Source organism: Bombina bombina, chromosome 3 (genome assembly GCF_027579735.1).
Source record: "Bombina bombina isolate aBomBom1 chromosome 3, aBomBom1.pri, whole genome shotgun sequence".
Lineage (NCBI taxonomy): Eukaryota > Metazoa > Chordata > Amphibia > Anura > Bombinatoridae > Bombina > Bombina bombina.
Genome location: NC_069501.1, coordinates 1249634338 through 1249651269, shown reverse-complemented (window position 1 = coordinate 1249651269; position 16932 = coordinate 1249634338). Strand labels below are relative to the sequence as shown.

Here is a 16932-nt window from a genome sequence, read left to right as displayed (position 1 = left end):
GCTAAAAGAAATACAAAATTACCTGTAAAATAAATCCTAACTTAAGTTACAATTAAACCTAATACTACACTATCATTAAATTAATTAAATAAACTACCTACAAATAACTACAATTAAATACAATTACATAAACTAACTAAAGTACAAAAAATAAAAAAGCTAAGTTACAAAAAATAAAAAAATAAGTTACAAACATGTTAAAAATATTACAACAATTTTAAGCTACTTACACCTAATCTAAGCCCCCTAATAAAATAACAACCCCCCCCCCAAAATAAAAAAAATGCCCTACCCTATTCTAAATTAAATAAATTTCAAAGCTCTTTTACCTTACCAGCCCTTAAAAGGGCCATTTGTGGGGGCATGCCCCAAAGAAAACAGCTCTTTTGCCTGTAAAAGAAAAATACAACCCCCCCCACCACCCACATACCCCTAATCTAACCCAAACCCCCCTTACAAAAACCTAACACTAATCCCCTGAAGATCATCCTACCTTGTCTTCACTCAGCCGAGCAGTGATGGAACCGAAGTGGACATCCGGAGTGGAAGAAGTTAATCCTCCAAGCGGCGCTGAAGAAATCTTCCATCCGATGAAGTCATCATCCAGGCGGCGCTGAAGAAAAGTCTTCGATCCGGCCGATGTCATCTTCAAAGAGGCGCTGAAGAGGTCTTCTATCCGGGCGATGTCATCTTCCAAGCCGGGTCTTGAATCTTCCTTCCGCCGACGCGGAACCTCCTTCTTCACCGACGGACTACGACGAATGAAGGCTCCTTTAAGGGACGTCATCCAAGATGGCGTCCCCTCAATTCCGATTGGCTGATAGGATTCTATCAGCCAATCGGAATTAAGGTAGGAAAAATCTGATTGGCTGTTCCGATCAGCCAATAGAATGCGAGCTCAATCTGATTGGCTGATTGGATCAGCGAATCGGATTGAACTTGAATCTGATTGGCTGATTCCATCAGCCAATCAGAATTTTCCTACCTTAATTCCGATTGGCTGATAGAATCCTATCAGCCAATCGGAATTGAGGGGACGCCATCTTGGATGACGTCCCTTAAAGGAGCCTTCATTCGTCGTAGTCCGTCGGTGAAGAAGGAGGTTCCGCGTCGGCGGAAGGAAGATTCAAGACCCGGCTTGGAAGATGACTTCGCCCGGCTAGAAGTCCTCTTCAGCGCCTCTTGGAAGATGACATCGGCCGGATCGAAGACTTTTCTTCAGCGCCGCCTGGATGATGACTTCATCGGATGGAAGATTTCTTCAGCGCCGCTTGGAGGATTAACTTCTTCCGCTCCGGATGTCCACTTCGGTTCCATCGCTGCTCGGCTGAGTGAAGACAAGGTAGGATGATCTTCAGGGGATTAGTGCTAGGTTTTTGTAAGGGGGGTTTGGGTTAGATTAGGGGTATGTGGGTGGTGGGTTTTAATGTTGGGGGGGGGTTGTATTTTTCTTTTACAGGCAAAAGAGCTGTTTTCTTTGGGGCATGCCCCCACAAATGGCCCTTTTAAGGGCTGGTAAGGTAAAAGAGCTTTGAAGTTTATTTAATTTAGAATAGGGTAGGGCATTTTTTATTTTGGGGGGGTTTGTTATTTTATTAGAGGGCTTAGATTAGGTGTAAGTAGCTTAAAATTGTTTTAATATTTTTAACATGTTTGTAACTTATTTTTTTATTTTTTGTAACTTAGCTTTTTTTATTTTTTGTACTTTGGTTAGTTTATGTAATTGTATTTAATTGTAGTTATTTGTAGGTAGTTTATTTAATTAATTTAATGATAGTGTAGTTTTAGGTTTAATTGTAACTTAGGTTAGGATTTATTTTACAGGTAATTTTGTATTTCTTTTAGCTAGGTAGTTATTAAATAGTTAATAACTATTTAATAACTATTCTAACTAGCTAAAATAAATACAAAGTTACCTGTAAAATAAATATAAATCCTAAGATAGCTACAATATAATTATTATTTATATTGTAGCTATATTAGGGTTTATTTTACAGGTAAGTATTTAGTTTTAAATAGGATTCATTTATTAAAGTATAGTGTAGTGTTAGGTGTAATTGTAACTTAGGTTAGGATTTATTTTACAGGTAAATTTCAGTTTATTTTAGCTAGGTAAGCTATTAAATAGTTAATAACTATTTAATAGCTATTGTACCTAGTTAAAATAAATTGAAAGGTACCTGTAAAATAAAAATAAATCCTAAGATAGCTAGAATATAATTATGATTTATATTGTAGCTATATTTGGGTTTATTTTATAGGTAAGTATTTCGTTTTAAATAGGATTAATTTAGTTAATAATAAAAATATTATTTAGATTTATTTAATTAATATTTAAGTTAGGGGGGCGTTAGGGTTAGACTTAGGTTTAGGGGTTAATAATTTTATTACAGTGGCGGCGGTGTAGTGGGGGTCAGGATAGGGGTTAATAAATTTATTATAGGGGCGACGGTGTAGGGGAGGCAGATTAGGGGTTAATAAATTTATTATAGGTGACGACGGTGTAGGGGGGGCAGGATAGGGGTTAATAGGTTTAATATAGGTTGCGGCGGGTTCAGGGAGCGGCGGTTTAGGGGTTAAACTATTTATTTAGTTACGGAGAGGTGCGGGATCAGCAGGATAGGGGTTAATAACTTTATAATAGAGGGCGACGGTGTAGGGGGGGCAGGATAGGGGTTACTAGGTATAATGTAGGTGGCGGCGGTGTCCAGGAGCGGCGGTTTAGGGGTTAATACATTTATAAGAGTTGCGGCGGGGTCTAGGAGCAGCGGTTTAGGGGTTAATACATTTATAAGAGTTGCGGCGGGGTCTAGGAACGGCGGTTTAGGGGTTAGTAACTTTATTGAGTTGCGGGAGGCTCCGGGGGCGCCGATATAGGGATAGAACAGTGTAGTTTAGTGTGAGTGCTAAGTGACAGGCTAGCAATAAAGCTGGGAAAAAGCCGAAGGGCAGCGAGATCGGATGAGTGATAACTGTCACAGTCCGCTGCTCATCGCCCCGCGGCTTTTTGACAGCTTTAGTTGATAACTTAGGCGTATTTTTTTCAGGTCCGCGGCGGCGATGCGAGGCGAGCTTAGGCGGGCGTATTGGGCCGGCGAAGCCAGAAAAGTAGACGGCTTGATAACTACCCCCCTAAATTAAACTATTAACCCCTAAACCTAACACCCCCTAACTTTAAATTAAAATTACAATATAACTATCTTAAAATAAATAAAAAAACTTACCTGTGAAATAAAAATAAACCTAACATTAAACTATAAATTTACCTAACATTAATATTCTAATAAAATTAAAAAAAATGACCAATTAAAAAAATCTAAATAACAAATTTTAAAAAAACCTAACACTACGAAAAAAATAAAAGAAATCTAAAATTACAAAAAATAATAAACACTAAATTACGAAAAATAAAAAACTAAATTATCAAAAATATAGCCCTATAAAAATAAAAAAAAAGACAAAATAAAAAACATAATTTATGCTTACCTGATAAATTTATTTCTCTTGTAGTGTATCCAGTCCACGGATCATCCATTACTTATGGGATATATTCTCCTTCCCAACAGGAAGCTGCAAGAGTCCACCCACAGCAAAGCTGCTATATAGCTCCTCCCCTAACTGCCATTACCAGTCATTCGACCGAAAACATGCAGAGAAAGGAAAACCATAGGGTGCAGTGGTGACTGTAGTTTAATGGAAAAATTACCTGCCTTAAAGTGACAGGGCGGGCCGTGGACTGGATACACTACAAGAGAAATAAATTTATCAGGTAAGCATAAATTATGTTTTCTCTTGTTAAGTGTATCCAGTCCACGGATCATCCATTACTTATGGGATACCAATACCAAAGCTAAAGTACACGGATGATGGGAGGGACAAGGCAGGTACTTAAACGGAAGTTACCACTGCCTGTAAAAAACCCTTTCTCCCAAAAATAGCCTCCGAAGAAGCAAGGTATCAAATTTGTTAAATTTGAAAAAGTATGAAACGCAGACCAAGACTCCGTCTTGTAATCTGTTCAACAGAAGCCACATTTAAAAAAGGCCTAAGTGAAAACCACAGCTCTAGTAGAATGAGCTGTAATCCCTTCAGGAGGCTGCTGTCCAGCAGTCTCATAAGCTAAATGAATTATGCTTTTTAACCAAAAAGACAGAGAGGTTGCTGAAGTCCTTTGACCTCTCCTCTGTCCAGAATAGACAACAAACAAGGTGAATGTTTGATGAAAATCTGTAGTAGCTTGTAAGTAAAACTTTAAAACACGAACCACGTCCAAATTGTGTAATAGACGTTCCTTCTTTGAAGAAGGATTAGGATACAAGAATGGAACAACAATCTCTTGAGTGATATTCTTGTTAGATACCACCTTAGGTAAAAACCCAGGTTGGTACACAGGACTACCTTATCCGTACGGAGAACCAGATAAGGAGAATCACATTGCAACGCAGATAACTTGGAGACTCTATGAGCCGAGGAAATAGCTACCAAAAAGGAACTTTCCAAGATAGAAGTTTGATATCTATGGAATGAAAAGGTTCAAATGGAACTCCTTGAAGAACCTTAAGAACCAGCTTTAAGCTCCATGGCGGAGCAACATTTTTAACCACAGGCTTGGTTCTAACCAAAGCCTGACCAAATGCCTGAACGTCTAGAATACCTGCCAGACGCTTGTGCAAAAGAATAGACAGAGTAGAAATCTGTCCTTTTAAAGAACTAGCTGACAACCCTTTTCTCAAAATCATCTTGGAGAAAAGATAATATCCTGGGAATCCAGACTTTACTCCATGAGTAACCCTTGGATTCATAACAATAAGATATTTACACCATATCTTATGTTAAATTTTCCTAGAGACAGGCTTTTATGCCTGTATTAAGGTATCAATTACTGACTCGGAGAAGCCATGCTTTGATAACATCAAGCGTTCTGTCTCCAGGCAGTCCATCTCAGATTAGTTATATTTAGATGGTTGAAAAGACCCTGAGGTAGAGGGTCCTGTCTCAGAAGCAGAGAAAAAGGATGACATGTCCACCAGATCTGCATACCAGGTCCTGCGTGGCCACGCAGGCGCTGTCAAAAGCACCAAAGCACTCTCCTGCTTGATCTTGTGCAAACCCCTCCGGAGGGAATTCCCACTCCCCCGGATGAAAAGTCTGACGACTTAGAAAATCTGCCTCCCAGTTCTCAACACCTGGGATAGGGATAGCTTTTAGACAAGAGTGAGTCTCTGTCCAGTGAATTATTTTAAGACTTCTAACATTGCTAGGGAACTTCTGTTCCCCCTTGATGGTTGATGTAAGCCACAGTCGTGATATTGTCCGACTGAAATATGATGTACCTCAGAGTTGCTAACTGAGGCCAAGTCTGAAAAGCATGGAATATCGCTCCCAGTTCCAGAATATTCATTAGAAGGAGGGTCTCCTCCTGAGTCCACTATCCCTGAGCCTTCAGGGAGTTCCAGACTGTATCCCAACCTAAAAGGCTGGCATCTGTTGTAACAATTGTCCCATCTGACCTGCGGAAGGTCATACCCTTGGACAGATGGACCCGAGATAGTCACCAGAGAAGAGAATCTCTGGTTTCTTGGTCCGGATTTAACAGGAGAACAAATCTGTGTAATCCCCGTTCCTCTGGCTGAGCATGCATAGTTGCAGTGGTCTGAAATGTAGGCGTGCAAACGGTACTATGTCCCTTGCCGCTACCATTAAGCCGATTACATTCATGTACTGAGCCACCAAAGGGCGCGGATGGAATGAAGAACACGGCAGAAATTTAGAAACTTTGACAACCTGGACTCCGTCAGGTAAATTTTAATTTCTACAAAATCTATCAGAATCCCTAGGAGGGAAACCCTTGATATTGGGGATAGAGAACTCTTTCCTTGTTCACTTTCCACCCATGCGATCTCAGAAATGCCAGTACTACGTCCGTATGAGACTTGGCAACTTGGATGTTTGACGCCTGTATCAGGATGTCGTCTAAATAAGGGGCCACTTCTATGCCCCGCGGCCTAAGGACCGCCAAAGTGACCCCAGAACCTCCATAAAGATTCTAGGGGCTGTAGTTAACCCAAAGGAAAGAGCTACAAACTGGTAATGCCTGTCTAGAAAGGCAAACCTGAAAAACCGATGGTGATCTTTATGCATCGTAATGTGAGGATAAGCATCCTTCAAATCCATTGTAGTCCTCTATTGACTCTCCTGGATCATAGTTAAGATGGTACGAATAGTTTCCATCTTAAATGATAGAATTCTAAAGAATTTGTTTAAGATCTTTTAGATCCAAAATAGGTCTGAAGGTTTCCTTTCCTTGGGAACCACAAACCGATTTGAGGAAAACTGTGTCCCTGTTCCTCTATTGGAACTGAATGGGTCACGTACACAATGCAAGAATGTCTCTTTCTTTATCTGGTTTGCAGATAAATGTGAAAGGCAAAAACTCCCCTTTTTTGGGGGGGAAAGCTTTGAAATCCAGAAGATATCTCTGGGGTATAATTTCCAATGCCCATGGATCCTGGGCGAAGAATGAAGTCTGCCCCCTATAGGATCCATTACCAGATAGGGGTCCGTTCCTCATGCTGTTTTAGAGGCAGCAGCAGGCTCCTTGACCTGCTTATCTTTGTTCCAGGTCCGGTTGTCTGCCTTAGAGGAAGTTGATGCCACACCTGCCTTGAATTTTCGAAAGGCATGAAAATTAGGCCTTTTTTGTCCCTTGATTTGGACCTGTCCTGAGGAAGGGCATGATCTTTTCCTCCAGTTATATTAATATTAATCTCCTTCTAACTAGGCCTGAATAGGGTCTGCCCCTTGAAGGGAAGTTAAGTAGCTTATTTATTAAAGTCACGACAGCTGACCATGATATAAGCCATAGCGCTCTGCGCGCCAGTATAGTAAAAAACAGAATTCTTAGCCGTTAGTCTAGTCAAAGGAACAAAGGCATCAGAAAATAAAGGAATTGGCTAGCTTAAGTGCTCTAAGCTTGTCAAATATATTCATCCAATGGAGCCTGTAAAGCCTCATCAAGAGACTCAAACCAGAACGCCGCAGCAGCAGTGACAGGAGCAATGCGTGCAAGGGGCTGCAGGATAAAACCTTGTTGAATAAACATTTTTTATCCATTGGATCTAAAAAAGCACAACAGTCCTCGCCAGAGGTAGTGGTACGCTTAGCTAGAGTAGAAACTCTTCTCTCCACCTTAGGAACTGTCTGCCATAAGTCCCGTGTGGTGGCAACTATTAGAAAACATTCTTCTAAAAAATAGGAGGGGAAGAGAACGGCACACCTGGTCTATCCCATTCCTTATGAAAAATTTTAGTAAACCTCTTTAGGTATTGGAAAAACATAAGTACACACCGGCACTGCATATTATTTATCCAGTCTACACAATTTCTCTGGCACTGCGATTGTACACATTCATTCAGAGCAGCTAAAGCCTCCCTGAGCAACAAGTGGAGGTTCTCAAGCATAAATTTTAAATGTAGAAATATCAGAATCAGGTTAAATCATCTTCCCTGAGTCACAAATATCACCCACAGACTAAACATATTGTGAGGTAGTATCAGACATGGTTCTTAAAGCGTCTGTATGCTCTGTATCTACCCCCAGAGCTGTTTTGCTTTCCTTTAATTTCAGGTAGTCTGACTAATACTGCTGCCAGTGTATTATACACAACCTTTGCCATGTCTTGTAAAATAAACGCTATGGGCGCCATTGATATACTTGGCGCCATTTGAGCGTGAGTCCCTGGAGCGGGAGTCAAAGGGTCTGACACGTGGGGAGAGTTAGTCGGCATAACTTCCCCCTCGACAGAATCCTCTGGTAAAATAAACGCTATGGGTGCCCTTGATGTACTTGGCGCCATTTGAGCGTGAGTCCCTAAAGCGGGAGTCAAAGGGTCTGACACGTGGGGAGAGTTAGTCGGCATAACTTCCCCCTCGACAGAATCCTCTGGTGATAATGTTTTTAAATACAAAAAATGATCTTTATTGTTTAACATGAAATCAGTACATCTGGTACACATTCTAAAATGGGGTTCCACCATGGCTTTAAACATAATAAACACAGAGCCTCCTCTATGTTAGACATGTTAGAACTAATAAAGAGACTAGTAAGCTTGGAAAACACTTTAAATCAAGTTAACAAGCAAATATAACAAACGTTACTGTGCCTTTAAGAGAAACAAATTTTGTCAAAATTTGAAAAACAGTGAAAAAAGGCAGTAAATCAAACGAAATTTTTACAGTACATGTAATAAGTTAACAGAGCATTGCACCCACTTGCAAATGGATGATTAACCCCTTAATGCAAAAAACAGATTAAAAAAAAAAAAAAAAAAAAAAACGACATTTTTTTAAACAGACACAACAAAACTGCCACAGCTGAGCTGTGGATTACCTTCCCTATAACTGTTTCTATGCAAAATTTAAGCCAGCCATGTGGAAAAATTAGGCCCCAATAAGTTTTATCACCAAACATATGTTAAAAAACGATTAAACATGCCAGCAAACGTTTTAAAACACATTCTTATAAGAGTATGTATGTCTATTAATAAGCCTGATCCAGTCGCTATCACTGCATTTAAGGCTTTACTTACATTACTTCGGTATCAGCAGTATTTTCTTAGTCAATTCCATTCCTTAGAAAAATATATTACTGCACATACCTTAGCATATATCTCTATCAATCAGCCTGGTACCAGTCGCTTTCACTGCATTTAAAGGCTGTACTTACATTACTTCGGTATCAGCAGTATTTTCTTAGTCAATTCCATTCCTTAGAAAAATATTTTACAGCACATACCTTATTTGCAGGAAAACCTGCACGCCATTCCCCCTCTGAAGTACCTTACTCCTCAGAATGTGTGAGAACAGCAACTGGATCTTAGTTACGTCTGCTAAGATCATAGAAAAAACGCAGGCAGATTCTTCTTCCAAATACTGCCTGAGATAAACAGCACACTCCGGTGCCATTTAAAAATAACAAACTTTTGATTGAAGAAATAAACTAAGTATAAAAAACCACAGACTCTCACGACCTCCTATCTATGTTGAGACTTGCAAGAGAATGACTGGTAATGGCAGTTAGGGGAGGAGCTATATAGCAGCTTTGCTGTGGGTGGACTCTTGCAGCTTCCTGTTGGGAAGGAGAATATATCCCATAAGTAATGGATGATCCGTGGACTGGATACACTTAACAAGAGAAACACCCCCTAGCCTACAATAAACTACCAATAGCCCTTAAAAACATAATTTATGCTTACCTGATAAATTTATTTCTCTTGTAGTGTATCCAGTCCACGGATCATCCATTACTTATGGGATATTAACTCCTCCCCAACAGGAAGTGCAAGAGGATTCACCCAGCAGAGCTGCTATATAGCTCCTCCCCTAACTGCCATTACCAGTCATTCGACCGAAAACATGCAGAGAAAGGAAAACCATAGGGTGCAGTGGTGACTGTAGTTTAATGGAAAAATTACCTGCCTTAAAGTGACAGGGCGGGCCGTGGACTGGATACACTACAAGAGAAATAAATTTATCAGGTAAGCATAAATTATGTTTTCTCTTGTTAAGTGTATCCAGTCCACGGATCATCCATTACTTATGGGATACCAATACCAAAGCTAAAGTACACGGATGACGGGAGGGACAGGCAGGCTCTTTATACGGAAGGAACCACTGCCTGAAGAACCTTTCTCCCAAAAACAGCCTCCGAAGAAGCAAAAGTGTCAAATTTGTAAAATTTGGAAAAAGTATGAAGAGAAGACCAAGTTGCAGCCTTGCAAATCTGTTCAACAGAAGCCTCATTCTTAAAGGCCCAAGTGGAAGCCACAGCTCTAGTAGAATGTGCTGTAATTCTTTCAGGAGGCTGCTGTCCAGCAGTCTCATAGGCTAACCGTATTATGCTACGAAGCCAAAAGGAGAGAGAGGTAGCCGAAGCTTTTTGACCTCTCCTCTGACCAGAATAAACGACAAACAGGGAAGACGTTTGTCGAAAATCCTTAGTTGCCTGTAGATAAAATTTCAGGGCACAGACTACATCTAGATTGTGTAGCAGACGTTCCTTTTTCGAAGAAGGATTAGGACACAAAGATGGAAACACAATCTCTTGATTGATATTCCTGTTAGTGACCACCTTAGGTAGGAACCCAGGTTTAGTACGCAGAACTACCTTGTCTGAATGAAAAATCAGATAAGGAGAATCACAATGTAAGGCAGATAACTCAGAGACTCTTCGAGCCGAGGAAATCGCCATTAAAAACAGAACTTTCCAAGATAACAACTTGATATCAATGGAATGAAGGGGTTCAAACGGAACCCCCTGTAAAACATTAAGAACTAAGTTCAAACTCCATGGTGGAGCAACAGTTTTAAACACAGGCTTGATCCTAGCTAAAGCCTGACAAAAAGCTTGAACGTCCGGAACTTCTGACAGACGTTTGTGTAAAAGAATGGACAGAGCTGAAATCTGTCCCTTTAAGGAACTAGCGGATAAACCCTTTTCTAAACCTTCTTGTAGAAAAGACAATATCCTCGGAATCCTAACCTTACTCCATGAGTAACTCTTGGATTCGCACCAATATAAGTATTTGCGCCATATCTTATGGTAAATCCTTCTGGTAACAGGCTTCCTAGCCTGTATTAAGGTATCAATAACTGACTCAGAAAAACCACGTTTTGATAAAATCAAGCGTTCAATTTCCAAGCAGTCAGCTTCAGAGAAATTAGATTTTGATGTTTGAAGGGACCCTGGATCAGAAGGTCCTGTTTCAGAGGTAGCGACCAAGGTGGACAGGATGACATGTCCACTAGATCTGCATACCAAGTCCTGCGTGGCCATGCAGGCGCTATTAGAATCACTGATGCTCTCTCCTGTTTGATTCTGGCAATCAATCGAGGAAGCATCGGGAAGGGTGGAAACACATAAGCCATCCCGAAGGTCCAAGGTGCTGTCAAAGCATCTATCAGAACCGCTCCCGGATCCCTGGATCTGGACCCGTAACGAGGAAGCTTGGCGTTCTGTCGAGACGCCATGAGATCTATCTCTGGTTTGCCCCAACGTCGAAGTATTTGGGCAAAGACCTCCGGATGAAGTTCCCACTCCCCCGGATGAAAAGTCTGACGACTTAAGAAATCCGCCTCCCAGTTCTTCACTCCCGGGATGTGGATTGCTGACAGGTGGCAAGAGTGAGACTCTGCCCAGCGAATTATCTTTGATACTTCCATCATTGCTAGGGAGCTTCTTGTCCCTCCCTGATGGTTGATGTAAGCTACAGTCGTGATGTTGTCCGACTGAAACCTGATGAACCCCCGAGTTGTTAACTGGGGCCAAGCCAGAAGGGCATTGAGAACTGCTCTCAATTCCAGAATGTTTATTGGTAGGAGACTCTCCTCCTGATTCCATTGTCCCTGAGCCTTCAGAGAATTCCAGACAGCGCCCCAACCTAGTAGGCTGGCGTCTGTTGTTACAATTGTCCAGTCCGGCCTGCTGAATGGCATCCCCCTGGACAGATGTGGCCGATGAGTTCTGTAGAGATGAACCGGATCATGCAGGAAATACAATGAGCTTCTGACTGAATTTTTTGACCTCCCCCTCACACACAACAGTGAGAGAGATCAGTAAACTGTCATAAATTAAATAAAACAACTGCCAAGTGGAAAAAATAATGCCCAAAACATTTTATTCACCCAGTACCTCAGAAAATGAAACGATTTTACATGCCAGCAAAAAACGTTTAACATAAATTAAGTGTTATTAAAGAGCCTGTTGCCAGTCCCTGCAAATTAGGCTAAAGTCTTATGCACACAGTATAATTCCAGTGAAGTGCCATTCCCCAGAATACTGAAGTGTAAAATATACATACATGACAGCCTGATACCAGTTGCTGCTACTGCATTTAAGGCTGAGTTTACATTATATCGGTATGGCATAATTTTCTCATCAATTCCATTGTCAGAAAATAATAAGCTGCTACATACCTCTTTGCAGATTAATCTGCCCGCTGTCCCCTGATCTGAAGTTTACCTCTCCTCAGATGGCCGAGAAACAGCAATATGATCTTAACTACGCCGGCTAAAATCATAGTAAAAACTCTGGTAGATTCTTCTTCAAATTCTACCAGAGAAGGAATAACACACTCCGGTGCTATTATAAAATAACAAACTTTTGATTGAAGGTATAAAACTAAATATAATCACCATAGTCCTCTCACACATCCTATCTAGTCGTTGGGTGCAAGAGAATGACTGGTAATGGCAGTTAGGGGAGGAGCTATATAGCAGCTCTGCTGGGTGAATCCTCTTGCACTTCCTGTTGGGGAGGAGTTAATATCCCATAAGTAATGGATGATCCGTGGACTGGATACACTTAACAAGAGAAAGGGCCTTTTGTAGGGCATTGCCCTAAGTTAAACAGCTCTTTTACCTGTAAAAAAAATATACAAAGTCCCCCCCAACAGTAACCCACCACCCAACCAACCCCCCAAAATAAAAAACCTAACTCTAAAAAAACCTAAGCTACCCATTGCCCCTAAAGGGGCATTTGTATGGGCATTGCCCTTAAAAGGGCATTCGGCTCTTTTTCACTGCCCTTAAAAGGGCAATTTTAGATTTTTTTTTATTTTTTCATAGTGTTAGGGTTTTTTAATTTGTAATTTAGATTTTTTAATTGGTAGTATTTTTTTATTTTATTAGAATAGTAATGTTAGGTTTATTTTTATTTCCCAGGTAAGTTTTTATTTATTTTAAGATAGTTATATTGTAATTTTAATTTAAAGTTAGGGGGTGTCGGGTTTTAGGGGTTAATAGTTCAATTTAGTGTTTTGCAATGTGGGGGGGCTGGTGGTTTAGGGGTTAATAGGTTTATTTAGTAGCGGCGATGTGGGGGGCCGGGGTTTATAGGTTTATTTAGTGGCGGCACATTATTTGTAATCTAGCCGATAGTGAGCTAAAAGAGACCTGATTTTTATTCCAGCTTTTGTTCTTTATCAGATGAGTATGTGTCTCTGTTTTCTTTCTTGTAGATACAAATATAAACACAAATATAAGCACATCAAGTATAAGGAAATATTTAATTACATTTTCTGCATATACATTCTTTAAAATTAACAGTGTGCAATGCTAGGATTTAGGGGATAATCAGAATAAGAATGAAACAAAAGCTGAAGGTAAATTGAACAATGTGTTATACATGAATGCACATAATATTTATTGCTTTGCATATAGTGTACAGCAGTGTTTCTCAATCATGGTCCTCACGTAACCCCAACAGGCCAGGTTTTCATTATAGCTGAACCAGTGCACACGTGAAGTAATCAGCTGATCAGTAACCATGGTTACTAACCTGCTCTCTCCCATTAGCTGATTATTTCACCTGTGCACTGGTTCAGCTTTAATGAAAACCTGGCCTGTTGGGGGTACTTAAGGACCGCGGTTGGGAAACAATGGTGTAGAGCACTGGTTTTCAAACCTGTCCTCAGTCCTCCCTAGCAGAACAGATTCTGAGGATAACTAAACTAGAGCACCGGTGAAATAATCAGATGATTAGTATTCATGGTTATTTTACCTGCTCTCACCCAAGGTAATCCTGATAATCTGGCCTGTTATGGAGGACAGATTTGAAAACCAGTGGTGTAAAGGTTTGATAAGAAATGAGCTATTCCACTTATGTGACAGTCTGTCTCTTTTTCTTAAGGTTGCTAAAAGAGCTTTTCCCTTGTTCTGCTGAGCTCTACGAAAGGGTTGCAGTCAACAGAGAAAAGTGGATGAGGGTGTCTCACAAATTCACCATCAGGGGGCTGCCAAGCAATAACTCCCTGGACTTTTTGGATGAAGAATATGACATACAGGAGTCTATGGAAGATGAAGTCAAAATAAATGGCTGTCTGGACAGTAATGAACACAGAGAATCAGTCAATGCAGAGTAACATCAGATGAGGAGAAGGAACATTTTCACACTCTGTCTTTTTTTAGCCTCAGTCAGAGGATTGGTTGTGTAGGATCAATTCTCAAGGTGTTTGCCTCGTTCTTTATGTCACTTCCAACGATGATGTGGGAAAACACACAAACACTTTGTAACAAGATGAAAAATTGGGTTTCATGTCTGACTAATGAGAATGATCCACACTGGAAACTCTCAATTTGCCTCAACCGGTGCCCCAAGCACCGAACACTCAGAAGTGGAACATTCAAATAGGTTCAGACACTCACCGTGGGCTTTTGGAACCTTAGCACTGGATGTAATATGTATCTGCATCTATGGAGGAATCCAGCTTCTACTTTTATGTTTAAGCTTCACATATTTTGTTTTATGATTGATAATTAATATTTAAATGACTTAAATCAGTGCCCCATACTACTGAAACACATGTTTAAGACTCTGGATTCAAAATGGCACCATGATTATTTTTAGGAATCATGGGTAAGACGGACAAAGGGTGGATATGACATTAATTCTACTAACTTATATTATAGCACCGATTGCCTGAGATCATTGTTATTTTTTCAAACAATGAGAACCATTTCCTAAGCCTTACCTTAGGGTTTCCTGATTATGAAATTGTGGTACTTCCTGGTAACAGCATTATATATCATAAATTGTTTTATCCATAGTATTTAATATAACTTTTCTACATCACTATCCCTTCAAAGTTTCAGCAGTAAATATCAAGACTCGATTGTTAAGTCGGTAATTCTGAATTTTGGATGTGTGGCTGGTTTGAGTTCGAAAGTTCAATATTCTTGGGTCCAGGAAAAATATGGGAAAAGATTTCAAGTATTAAATCCATTTTATTTGCTGGCTAGAAGTATAAAGATGTCTCCTGTGGAGATCACTAGCATAAATGTCTCATAAGAAACATTAAAAAGAAAAACAGCCTTTGTTGTGAAGTCATGCATTTGATCAGTGATGTAACTGATTACATCATTTATCATTTAATATACTGCATCATCTGTGATGTCTTTGCTGGATATAATTATATTAGCAAAGCCCAGAAAGAGTGAAATTCCATGTCCACTAAATGTAAAACATACAATTTGCTAGTTTCTTTTGGCATTTGAGCAAGAACATTTTAACAAATATTTGTTGAAGAATAAAATCTATATATTTTACCATGCTACTATGTATTGTTAAAACCATTTTTGTTCTTTCCATCAGCCCTCGTATCAGATTTAGCCAACTTTATACCACATGGCAATATCTTTTTGGAGGAATAAAGCCGCTCTTTGTTTTAATATACTCTAAAATAGTGTCCCAACACCTTTAATAAAATCATATTGCTATTATATAGATTCTCTTTGGAATATGTTAATATTTATTTAATATGGAGACTACTGCTCCAGGGTAACTATAAACTCAAGAGCTATTGATCCAGACCACTAATACTTTTTTTTTTTTGGCTGGAGAATAAACACTATTGTTTAGTGCTACAAATTCACAATCAAGAAACCCTCGGACTAACATTTCTGATTGAGGCTTATAGAAATAAAACTGTTAGAAATTGTTAGAAACCAGTAGAGACATTCTGCAAAAAATTAAGACTGTGGTCTTAGTCCAAACAGCAGCAAATTAATGACATCAGATTTTTTATTAATTAAGGAAATAACCTAGATAATTAATTGATTAATTAATTAACATAATTTAGCAAGAAATAATCTTGTGGCAAGAATTTTCTCTTGTGTCAGTTTGTATGTGAAATATCCTTGTGTTTCTCAAATTGGGAATTGGTTTATCTGGCACTTAGATGAGCATCTTGTTAGAATTGCAAAATTTAAATTGTTTTCATCTCTATTATCAACAGAAATCTTGTGAATTCTAATGTATCCTCCGATCACTAATGCAAAATACTTTTATGTACTAAAGCCAAATGATACTACCTGAGATTGTCTGTGAATGGACAGTTTGGGTGTTTGTATAGTCTGACATAGAAGACTTTGTCATATACTGTATTTTGTGATTTATTTACAGATTTTCATTTTTAATTTAAATGCTGACTTAAGGTTTTATTTTGATCATCTATGATTTCTTTTTCATGATGTAAGAACCTGGCAGCCATTTTTAAAGCAACACATTTGGATCTCTGTGAATGCTCCTACATTGCTATGAATTAAAAAGCAAGAATTAATTTATTAAAGGGCTACCAAATAATAATTTATATACTTGTATGTTTGTAAAGGAAGAATGTGTTGTGAGCTGTACTCATGAAAACATGGTATCCTTTATTAAAGGGACACTACACAAAAATTATCTTTCATGATTCAGATAGAGAATACAATTTCAAACAAAATTAGATAATAGAGGTAAATAATAAAGTTGTTTAAAATTGCATACTCTTTCTAAATCATGAAAGAAAAAATTTAGGTTTCATGTCCCTTTAAGAGTAATCCTATGTGAACTCAGGAGCGTGCACATGTCTCTGGCAGCAGAGTTTGCAGCATTGTTTATAACAATGTTATACATAGTTGCAAACACTGATGCCATAGACTGCTAAAGACGTGCACATTCCTGAGCTAACCTAGCTTTACTCTTCAACAAAGGATATGAAAAGAACAAAGCAAATTAAATTGGACAGTTGTTTAAAATCACATGCTCCATCTGAATCATAAAAGTTTAATTTTGCTTTAATTGTCCATTTAAATTATCTCATAAAATTGCAGACAATATTAACAACAACAGTGTATTTTCTTTTTTATATAATGGTCATTTTAATATACGGCTATATCCAAAAATTCTCAAATTCTAGGAATAAAAAATATCAAGTCCTATGACAGGTAATGCTGTTCTAATGACATTAATCTTCAGTGAAAGAATAGTTTCCAGTGGAATTTTGTGTGGATTTAAAGGAAATATGTGTCTGTAATAGACACGTACACAGAGAAAAACTTAAAGGGACACTGAACCCAAAAAAAATTTATTTCGTGATTCAGATAGAGCGTGCAATTT

At 39.0% G+C, this 16932-nt stretch overlaps 1 protein-coding gene across 4 annotated transcripts in view; it reads left to right on the top strand.

The window, feature by feature from the left end:
* The window catches only part of PDE2A (phosphodiesterase 2A), a 1131360-nt gene extending 1115220 nt beyond the window's left edge, over window positions 1-16140 (top strand). For all 4 annotated transcript variants that reach the window (XM_053708776.1, XM_053708774.1, XM_053708775.1 and 1 more), the window contains one exon: window positions 13687-16140. In XM_053708776.1, coding sequence (XP_053564751.1) covers window positions 13687-13918 — 232 coding nt within the window. In that variant the 3' untranslated portion in view covers window positions 13919-16140. The remainder of the gene's footprint in view (window positions 1-13686) is intronic.
* Window positions 16141-16932: the final 792 nt, after the last annotated feature.